The sequence below is a fragment of the Dysidea avara genome, chromosome 14, assembly GCF_963678975.1.
Source record: "Dysidea avara chromosome 14, odDysAvar1.4, whole genome shotgun sequence".
Classification (NCBI taxonomy): Eukaryota; Metazoa; Porifera; class Demospongiae; order Dictyoceratida; family Dysideidae; genus Dysidea; species Dysidea avara.
The window spans coordinates 2,257,690-2,269,036 of NC_089285.1; the positions used below are offsets into that span (position 1 = coordinate 2,257,690).

General features: G+C 37.1%; 1 protein-coding gene and 1 long non-coding RNA gene across 4 annotated transcripts; one reads left to right on the top strand and one right to left on the bottom strand.

Annotated features, from left to right (window-relative positions):
• Positions 1 to 201: 201 nt before the first annotated feature.
• Positions 202 to 8,527, bottom strand: LOC136244937 (uncharacterized). 3 transcript variants are annotated; one of them, XR_010695659.1, is made up of 4 exons: positions 8,439 to 8,527; positions 6,253 to 6,328; positions 5,848 to 5,928; positions 202 to 1,191 (listed from the first exon to the last, which is right to left on the bottom strand). It is a non-coding gene; the product is annotated as an uncharacterized lncRNA (long non-coding RNA). The 3 variants fall into 3 exon arrangements; XR_010695660.1 differs by lacking the exon at positions 8,439 to 8,527 and adding an exon at positions 6,411 to 6,754; XR_010695658.1 differs by lacking the exon at positions 8,439 to 8,527 and having other exon boundaries at positions 6,253 to 6,754.
• Positions 4,350 to 8,581, top strand: LOC136244936 (uncharacterized). The gene is made up of 7 exons (XM_066036466.1): positions 4,350 to 4,402; positions 5,708 to 5,768; positions 7,177 to 7,297; positions 7,364 to 7,456; positions 7,502 to 7,702; positions 7,756 to 7,808; positions 7,863 to 8,581. The coding sequence occupies exons 1-7, from the start codon at positions 4,383 to 4,385 to the stop codon at positions 8,538 to 8,540; spliced, it is 1,227 nt and encodes a 408-aa protein (XP_065892538.1). The 5' UTR covers positions 4,350 to 4,382; the 3' UTR covers positions 8,541 to 8,581.
• The last annotated feature ends 2,766 nt before the right edge of the window (positions 8,582 to 11,347 follow it).

The window sequence follows — 11,347 nt, forward strand, 5'->3', positions numbered from 1 at the left end:
TCCTACAGCCTGTTTAAAGTTGCTACAGAAAGTATGTTTGAAAAGGTGGAGAAAGGAGAGAAAAATATTGTCGCAGTGTACTTTTTGTCTGCATGATACATGTGGGAGGGAGTGTAAATGCGTGTAGGTAGTCAAGTTCTTATGAACAACCATAACATATGTATGTATACAGTTTTAATGATTTTCATGTTGGTTGTTTACAAATTCTTAAGTTCTCAAAAATTATCTACAAAATGCACGCACACATATCACATGAACACACACACGCACGCACTACACACACACATACAAACACACACATGCACACACACACAGTGCACAAACTTGATTGGCAGTGATAACAAAAGTGGCACCTGAAAAAGTCGGTCACTTATAACCTGAAGTTTCTTGTCCTTAATATGTCAGTGATATTGTTCTATAAACTTCTCACTTTAGACATTTAAAATTGGCCCTTATAAAGAAGTGGCCTTTCTATGTAGTTGGCCAGTTTCCAGTATTATTTTCATAGTAATACGTACATTGCAATCCACAATATCCAATGTTCATTGATTAGTCTCAGAACATGGAATCCTTCTTCATGATAATTAAGAGATCACAACAGGTCTATTATACATGCAGGTTCTACTTTTATTGTACAGGGCATGGAAGAACAAACTCAGAGCAGTATCACCATGTAATCAGAAGGAGCTCTATCAAACTTTGTGCATTTTGCAATCAAAAATGGATATAAATACATTTCAAACTAGGGCAGCTCAATTCGTAAAAGTTTGGTTATCACAAGAGCCAGACTTTGTGAAATATTTCACTGAATATTATCTTAGCAGAGCAGGTAATTAAACAAATCAAGAAAATTGCTGCTACATGTTCTTGCTGATTTACAGAAAAGTGGGCAAAATGCTATCGTCACTTTAAACATGGAGACACAGATACTAACATGTACCTAGAGAGGTATGTATATAAAAGATACATACATACTGTCATACATAATTATGTTGTACAGTTTTCACAACCAGCTGAAGACCACTTATCTGAATGGAAAAGTCAACTGTAGAGTGGATTTTCTTATCCATCACCTCTTGCAATATGAGAAGGACGCATTTTTTCATTATAAAATGAATCGGTTGCTACCACCAGCATTACACAAGAAAGTGAAGCAGGAGATGAATCATCATCAGCGAGGTCTTATGATACCTGCAGCAAAAGTGAAGGTTTGTATATGTATTAACAACTATGTACATATACAATAGCACAGTGAGAAGTTACTAAGTACACATACAGCAATATAATTATGTAGTATGTACAGTGTAATACTATTAAATAACTTGACGCTAACATGCAGGTGAACTCAATAACTACTATCATTACATTACAATTCAACATTGTATTAGAGAATACACTAAATAAAATTTTTAGAGGGAGAATTTGACGAATTGTTATACAATTATTGTTAAATTCTCTGTTATTACGCTATATAGTATCACAAGTAATCGTCTGCACGAATTTGGGATTGTGCATTATCAAATGAGTCTTGTTTTAGTGCTTTTGATTGAGGCTCTACTAATGTATTAAAGGTTTCAGGTACTGTATGTACCACAGCCAGCCAAAAGTCTATTAGTAATTCTTTTGCAAAAATAAATAGTGTGTGTTCTTGTATGTTTATCCACAGCACTGCCATGCAAGTAAAAAAATGTACATTAAAGCAACTAGTACATGTGAGTACAAAAAAATCTGAAAACACAATAGACAACCATACAACAGTTTGTTTGTTTTTCTGTTCTTTTAAGATTGCAAAAGTAGTTTTTGCTAATTCACAGAGCTACATACCAGTCTTCTGGTACAACTCAGAGGTTATCTAATATCCTTACCTGCTCAACTACGTGCTTCAACCAGGGACCACAATACAGGTTAAGTGTCACCCAAGGTTACTACATATATGAATATATCAGCAGAACTAAATTATGGTATTTTAATGCTCCTTGTTTCAACACTGCATGCTGCAAGCAGCTGTCAAGTTGTACTCTAGACTTCAAAACACAGGGTTCTATTAGCAACACAAGTGGTAATCCACTGAAATAAATGAACACGGAAATGCATTGATGTTACATATATGCATAGTAACAGGGCCAGGAAATTACTGTTGGGGGGGGGGGGGGGGGGGACAATAGTGTTAGCAGAGTAAGGGGCAACAGTGTAAAGATCCATGTCCCTTATTGCTACACATGCAACATCTACAATCCCCTGGGAAAATTATTTTAGACTCTGGTGCATTCTCAGGTACGTACTTGAAAATGAGCAGAAGTAATTTCAGGTTATTACTGTTCCTGATGCATTCTCAGGTACTTAGCTGTACTGTAACTGACTAGATGCACATGTCCTGTATTTCATTCATTATTACAGTTGTTGATAATTATTGCTGATGTACACCAAGACTTTCATTAAAATTTGCATTCTCCTCTCCTCCTAAATAAATTCATGCCCAGAGTGTTATAGTTTTTCTTATATCATAAAGGAAGAAAATCCATCCCTTCTGGAGGCGAAACTGAGTGTGGCGCTCAACTAGACATTGGGTGGCCTGCAGTTTAAATTAGCAGTAGGAAGGATTTTATTCTTTTTTGGCCCATTTTCTGTTTTGCCTTATTAGCTGTGTTAAGTACATATGTTTATGTTGCAGTTTTTAATTCATGTTTACTAGGTTAGGTATGTAACTTGAAGGCTGCAGCACAAGTTGCTATCAGACTTTCAGTGCTGGACATTGTAAAGCAGTAATAATAATAGTTTATAAAACCTTTATTATTTTAGGAAGTGGACAGTGGTATGTGGCATGTTGAAAGCATATCAGGGAGTACCCCAGAGGGATATACCATTACACTATGTCAAAATGATCCTTGTGAAGAGTGTTCATCAAATCAGATGATTTGTACAGCAAAGGAATGTAGCTGCCTCTGTATTCATATGTACAAATGTGGCAACAGATGCTACAATTATAACAATGGCCACATCTGTAAGCACATCCACTGTGTGCATTCTATTCAACGTAAGAAACAGCAAGAGCAAACAAAATCAACAGTTCCAGAAATTCCAGAAGAGCAATATGACAGAATTGAGGATGAAGAAAATGGAAGCATAGCTTATACAGAGTCGGTAGCCTTTGCAGAGTCAGTAGCTGATCCCCAGAGAGGTGCGTAGTGTACATAGATACTGTATACGTACATATTTTTGAAGTATGTAATTTTTGTGGGTTGACAAATTTTAGCAATTTTATTTTCATGGATACTCGTTCTTCACTGAGGCTTTTAGCATAGGGGTAGTCTTGATAATATTTTCGAGCCCTACCCTTCCATGTTGTTCTTAGTTTGTAATGCTGTGAAACGGGCTAACCATGCTGTAGTTGAAAATGACAACTTCACTATTCAGTAATTGATAGTTGGGAGTGTTTTCAGACACAAAATTAATCATCATACAGCACGGTAGTACTGTATATTAGGGACCACAAAGAACCAGGCTTTTCCAGCTCAAAACACCACCCTAAAACCATCCTCGATTTCCATTTATGACAGATTGGCAGCATTGGTTAGGCACAGCCAAGCTCAAAAATGTCTTCAGACCAACCCCAAACTCTTTCCAAAGTTTTTATGGAATTTTAACTTTTTCAATTTAACAAAATTTTACGTTGATTGAATAACAAACTGATTCCAGCCAAACATAACTCAACAATGGATAAGGCTACGGGCTTGATTTGTTCACTGTTTGATGTCGCTTCATCCCTGTGCCTTTTCACCAAGTGCATGCAGTACGTACAATGCATGCATCATGGACTTGCCTTTAAAATGCTGACAACAGTTTGTGATAGCATTATGCGGCTTCCTTGTGGCTGTGTTGGTGCCTGTTTTTTTCCGTAGTGCCCCCAAAATCAACATAATTACACAATAGTGTGTCATGACACATAGTTATCATTATCAATAATCAGCTTTGTTTATGAAGTCAAGTACTGCTTAGGATAGAAGCTGGTTAAACTACACCTATATATGCTTAGGATATGATTGTTATCATCACCTCAGCCTCAGCCTGAAGCTTTGATGATAACAAAGACATCCTACTCATGTTGGAGTTTAACTGTAATGTATTGTACTCTTATTCAATTCCAAACATTCAACACCCTACAAAAGGATTTGCAGTCTTATGTTAATACTACCAACAGCAAAATTCTGCCACACCTAGATCACATCAATGCACTTCTACATCAAGCCATATCAACATGTATTGCTGCTACCAAAGTCACAAAGACACCAGAGCCTATAAGGAAAAAGGAGAATTTATCACCAGGAAAGTGTTTGGAGCATCAATGGAGGTTTATTAAGACAACAAAATTACCCGGTAGGAAAATGAATGGGAATGTTTTAAGGTACGTAAGACATAATTAATAAAGAGTATACAGTGGAGCCTCTCTTCTGAATTACAGACACAGCCTAAAAAACCTCTCATAATACAAGTCTGCTCAATATGTCATGTTTTACTTCTAAAAGAGGAAATCCTATATTACAGCAAAGAGTCTTGGTCCCCAAGTGTCCATTATGGAGAGTTCCACTGTATATGTACTGTATGACAGAAAAGTTTGATGGGACGAAAATTTGACAAATCCATACTCATCAGCTTTGATGAATTAAAAGTTATCAAAATCATAAATCTACATAAGTTAACACATACTTCTAAAGGCACTTATGGATGTTTGACGAATTTATCAATTTTGTCAAAATGTCATGTCTTACGGTATACTATTAGATTACCAAGAGCTAATATGTTAAGGAAAGTATCTACCTTGTATAGTCCTGTAGAAGATGTTTGTGCACAACTTTAAACAGCTTCCTTTCTGCGTAACATAGACTGGTTAATATAGTTTCACATTAAACTGCAAAGATCATCTCAGACACAAAAGCACGCATCAATTCAACTGGGCCTAGTAAAGACATGACTTATAACCTGAAGGATAACTCCATAAAAAGTGTGTCTAATAAATCAATAATAGAGGGCGGAGTACTACCCAAAATTTTTGACTTTGCATGTCATCATGTTAACAAGCAAAACCTGCATTTGAGCATTCTGAAATTGAAAGAGTGCTAGTCTGTTGTATATTCTTTAGTGGTCTGCAAATATTGTTGTGATAATTGTATTGATATCCCATGAGCACAAATCATACATTCCTACGTATCTCAAAACAACGTTACAATTGAAGCATTTTTTGGTTTAATTATTTCAACTACATGCTGTGATTAACATACAAGATTTATTTTGGTATGGTAAGTAGGATTAATAAATTAACAGTAAACCATGTATCTTATCATTTGGCAGCTGAACTACGTAATTGCAATAAGGAAACAAACAAATACTACAAATTTATGGAAAATAAGCTTTGTCATGTTTTACAGGACAATATGGCGATAGATACCATATACATATGAATCTTGAAGGTATATATATATATACATACAAATTTCGCAGATCAACAGATTTTATTATTTCGTGGACCATTTGATTGTCTTTCACTGAGACTACCTGTATTATATAGCATGTGCATAGCTAATCTTAATTTTCAAGGATGAAAAATTTGCAGACAGTTAAGCAACTACAAAAAAAGTGTCATTCAAAAATTTGTAGGCATACGGTACTCTCCCATATATACATACGTATATTGCTTATGTGATTGGTGTAGGCATGCTGGTGCTGAGGAGAAAGAGAAAATTTTAGACAAGCTTACCAACAGTCAGATTGAGGTATGTATGCATACAGTGTATGTACAGCTATGCATATGTGTATGACTAATGGTGAATTACACAAGGATATGATACTCACCACTGATCAACGCAGCTATCAGGTCATGTGTACATACACTCCTTCAATGAAAGTGCTGATACAGTACTTTCGTATGGTTTCCTGGAATGAAGAATAAGATGACCATTTAGTGCAGAACGTAGACAAAACTACACATCACAAAAGGCACGTCTCACCTGTTATTGTGGTATAAAATGGTGGCCATGTGCTGCTTTGTTTGGCCTCTAACCTTGACAAAATGATAAGTCTCAACATTTTTTAAAATTCTACATCTAGATGCCTGGTTTTTAGATGCACCATTTTTAGCGGTGCACATTATTTTATGGGGGAACCCTACTACACAACACTTAGTCTACCATAATGTTTGATATATGTACTTCCAGTGGTGTTGAAGCATGCACACTTACACGTAATACTGCCACTCACCAATTTTATGAGTGCAAATAGCAGTGACTTCTATGCAAATTGCAATATCCTAGGGTTATTTCTGTTATTGTTGCTACTATGAACAAATCAGTACATGTAAACAATGTGCTCATGGTAACCTATATAGTACCTTTAAATTACACACACAATATGCTTACATTGAGCTGAAATCTGAGAATAGAGGCATGTTTGCTCCCTGGCTATCAATTACTGAAAAGTAACTGTTACACATTATTACAAAGAATGGTACAAAATGCAATCAGTCCACTTATGAAAGAAATACAGTTGAATCTCTATATAATGGACACCTTGGGACCACCCAGATTTCTGGCCATTTTGTGTGTAATATAGAGGGTTACCTCTTTCCAACCTGTTGGGACCAAAATTTCTATCCTTATTATGGAGGTGTTTTCTAATGTGTCCTTAATAACACACAATTAACTATTACAAACTGTGATGACCAGCATAAGAAACAATTGACATGTTACCCACAAATACATGAGACAAAGAGGAAACGTAAATCTATGATACTGTATAGTTCTATAGCTGATACGGTAGACAACAATCCACATCCCAAACTTAAATTGTTAACCATAGTTGAGTTATACTTGGCTGGATATGTCAGTTAGTCATTAAATGTTTTGCTGGAAGAAACATTGTCCCAGGTTGCTCTGATACGTCAAAGGGCTTGATTATACCTAACTAGTACTGCAAAGTAATTGTGAAGAACTGGTTTTACAAGTTTAGTTTATAAAGTGGTGTCTACTACACAGCGCTACAGCATACTGAAATACTTTAAGAGAGTGATTAGTGAGATATACTTTGAGCTATGGTATTATTTATTCAACATTTGAGGTATCAGCTTAATGTGAATATAACTTTTGAGATACTCACACTACACACATGATGTAATTTATATCAAAGGAATTAAATGCCGGTGAAGAAATGACAGAACAACAAGTAGAAGTCACAGGATTGTCCCAAGTTACTGAATCTCAAACAGAAGATGACTCAGCTCCACCATCACCAGCTCAAGTGCCAACAGGTATAAATACACGAGGTGTCATGATATGCAGAATTATAATTATAATGCAAATACCAAATATTTCAGATAATAATCAGGATGCCAAAATGAAGATCACCCCCAGAACTAAGCAAACTGACAAGAGTACCACTGAGGATGCTGTCAAGAAGATCACAACAGGTATTTATTGTATACAAAATGATTCCATTGTTAATTTTCCAATAGGCCACAAACGAGCTAGATGTGGGGAATGTGCTGGTTGCACTGCTGCAAACTGTAAAACATGTAAATACTGTCGTGACAGTACAAAATTTGGTGGACCTGGCAAGCTTAAGAAGGCATGCATCCAACGCGCATGTACAAATATGCAAACAACAATTAGTCAGACCCACAAAAACAATGAAGTGGACCAACCAAAGAAACCAGGTTACATATTATGTAAACAGAGCAGTCACCCACACATGTATACATTCATTTAGCAATAAAACCTGACATGGGGAGTAGTAAATATTCAAGCATGGATGTTATGAAGGTACTGTATGCACACGATTTATATCTTACTGTCTGCTATGATTTAATTGTGTAGAAAATGTGTTCTCCGTTTCCAACCTTCCTGAAGCCACCTGGCCTCAATGTACCAGACATGGTCATACCAGATGATATGGTTAAGCCTACGTCAGCAAACTGTTCTGCTACTGGTTATGCCATTTTAAAGCCATTTCTCAGTTTACAAGGCAGGGAAATTGACAGGGTTCTGGGAGATGGCAATTGTCTGTTTAGGGCTCTCTCTAAATCACTTACTGGTGTTGAAGACTACCATCCACATTTAAGGAAGGCAATAAGTGAATTTGAAGCTGACAATAACTTATTATTTAAACCTCTCCACGAAGCAATTTACCAGAACAATTTCAACAGCCACCTTAAGAACATAAAAAAGCAGTACGTTTGGGGAACCAGTACTGAAATTATCGTAGCAGCAACTTTGCTGGAAATGGACATCTACGTGGCAAGTGATACTTACAAAACCGGTGTGCCTACGTGGCTCTTGTATAAACCACGACCATTGTCCTTCTTGGCTAATCCCAACACAGTACCATACTTACATAAACACAAAATCTCGCACAAAATCGACTGTCAACACAACTGGATAGAGATAACTCACATGTCATCCATTCATTTCGACGCTGTAACGCCCTTGAAAGGATGCAACCTTACTAGACCCACGCTGGAAGGGACTGACAATAGTGTTTCTAGTATTTTGTAATTATTACTCAAATGCAGTACTGTATTTCGAAATAAATATTAATAAATGTACACGTGATACAGGTTTTAATTTCGCGAGGGGCTTCTCGCTGCATAATGGCGTTCGATTTATTTGTAGCTGAACTCTATACAGGTGATTTGTTTGCAGCTGAACTCTCTACATGATGGTTCTTTGTAGCTGAACTCTCTACAAGGTGACTTCTTCTAGCTGACCTTTCTAGGGAGATTTGTTTGTAGTTGAACTCTCTACAAGTGATTTGTTTGCAGCTGAACTCTCTACATGATGGTTTCTTTGTAGCTGAACTCTCTACAAGGTAACTTCTTCTAGCTGATCTCTCTACAGAGAGATTTGTTTGTAGCTGAACTCTCTACAGGTGATTTGTTTGCACCTTAACTCTCTATATGATGGTTTCTTTGTAGCTGAACTCTCCACAAGGTAACTTCTTCTAGCTGATCTTTCTACAGGGTGATTTGATTGTAGCTGAACTCTCTACAAGGAAACTTCTTCTACCTGATCTCTTTACAGGGAGATTTGTTTGTAGCTGAACTCTCTACAGGTGATTTGTTTGCAGCTGAACTCTCTACATGATGGTTTCTTTGTAGCTGAACTCTCTACAAGGTAACTTCTTCTAGCTGATCTCTCTACAGGGAGATTTGTTTGTAGCTGACCTCTCTACAGGGTGATTTTTTTTTTTGTAGCTGAACTCTCTACAAGGTAACTGATGTCTCTACAAGGTCACTAGTTTGTAGCTGAATTCTCTACATGGTGGTTTCTTTGTAACTGAACTCTCTGCAGGGTGACTTCTTTTAGCTGATCATTCTAGAGGGTGATTTGTTTGCAGCTGAACTCTCTACATGATGGTTTCTTTGTAGCTGAACTCTCCACAAGGTAACTTCTTCTAGCTGATCTTTCTACAGGGTGATTTGTTTGTAGCTGAACTCTCTACAAGGAAACTTCTTCTAGCTGATCTCTCTACAGGGAGATTTGTTTGTAGCTGAACTCTCTACAGGGGATTTGTTTGCAGCTGAACTCTCTACATGATGGTTATTTGTAGCTGGAAACTTCTTCTAGCTGATCTCTATACAGGGAGATTTGTTTGAAGCCGAACTCTCTACAGGTGATTTGTTTGCAGCTGAACTCTCTACGTGATGGTTTCTTTGTAGCTGAACTCTCTACAAGGTAACTTCTTCTAGCTGATCTTTCTACAGGGTGATTTGTTGTAGCTGAACTCTCTACAAGGAAACTTCTTCTAGCTGGAGAGTTCAGCTACAACATAACACCCTGTAGAAAGATCAGCTAGAAGAAGTTACCTTGTGGAGAGTTCATCTACAAAGAAACTATCATGTAGAGAGTTCAGCTGCAAACAAATCACCTGTAGAGAGTTCAGCTACAAACAAATCTCCCTGTAGAGAGATCAGCTAGAAGAAATTACCTTGTAGAGAGTTCAGTTACAAAGAAACCACCATGTAGAGAGTTCAGCTGCAAACAAATCACTCTGTAGAAAATTCAGCCACAAACAAATTGCCCTGTAGAAAGATCAGTTAGAAGAAGTTACCTTGTAGAGAGTTCAGCTACAAAGAAACCATTCTGTAAAGAGCTCAGCTGCAAACAAATCACCTGCACAGAATTCAGCTACATACAAACCACCCTGTAGAGAGATAAGCTAGAAGAAGTTACTTGTAGATTGTTCAGCTACAAACAATGCACCCTGTAGAGAGAGCAGCAAGAGGAAGTCACTTTGTAGAGTGTTCAGTTGCAAAGAAACCACCATGTAGAGTTCTGTAATAAATATATGTATTATATATATAATTTGTACATTTACTGATAAAATCAGAAATATTTAAAGTACATCTGCTTCCTCTTTTCTTCTTCCTGTGGAAAAGAAAAAAAGACAGGTTAAAAAAGTCCCAAAGCCGGCCTATGGCCGGCTTTGGGGTATACAAATACAAAAAGAAGTGAAATCTAATCCAAAACAGCCAGCTGTAAAAAAAGTGTGCGGCCCTCAAAAAGGCTATGGTGAAAAAAGATGCGAAATCCAAGGTGGCGGCCAAGAAATGGCTGTGATGGTAGGTTAATGGTAAAAATTTTAATAACGGCAATTTAGGTGAATTTTTTGCCAAGACCAAGCGGCACAAAAATTCACCTGAATTGTTGTTATTAAATTTTTTACCATTAACCTACCATCACAGCCATTTCTTGGCCGCCACCTTGGATTTCACATCTTTTTTCACCATAGCCTTTTTGAGGGGTGATTTGTTGTAACTGAACTCTCTACAAGGTAACTTCTAGCTGATCTCTCTACAGGGTGATTTATTTGTAGCTGAACTCTATACAGGTGATTTGTTTGCAGCTGAACTCTCTACAAGGTGATTTCTTCTAGCAGACCTTTCTACTGGGAGATTTGTTTGTAGCTGAACTCTCTACAAGTGATTTGTTTGCAGTTGAACTCTCTACATGATGGTTTCTTTGTAGCTGAACTCTCTACAAGGTAACTTTTTCTAGCTGATCTCTCTACAGAGAGATTTGTTTGTAGCTGAACTCTCTACAGGTGATTTGTTTGCACCTTAACTCTCTACATGATGGTTTCTTTGTAGCTGAACTCTCTACAAGGTGACTTCTTCTAGCTGAACTCACTACACGGTGATCTTTCGTAGCTGAACTCTCTACAGGGTGATTTGTTTGCAGCTGAACTCCATACATGATGGTTTCTTTGTAGCTGAACTCTCCACAAGGTAACTTCTTCTAGCTGATCTTTCTATAGGGTGATTTGTTTGTAGCTGAACTCTCTACAAGGAAACTTCTTCTAC

What these genes read in the sequence shown, in the direction of transcription:
- LOC136244936 (XM_066036466.1), top strand. Translation starts at nt 4,383, where the DNA reads ATGAATGGGAATGTTTTAAG. An exon ending in TGTCAAGAAGATCACAACAG is followed by an intron (nt 7,457 to 7,501) that starts GTATTTATTGTA and finishes ATTTTCCAATAG; the next exon opens with GCCACAAACGAGCTAGATGT. An exon ending in GGACCAACCAAAGAAACCAG is followed by an intron (nt 7,703 to 7,755) that starts GTTACATATTAT and finishes ACATTCATTTAG; the next exon opens with CAATAAAACCTGACATGGGG.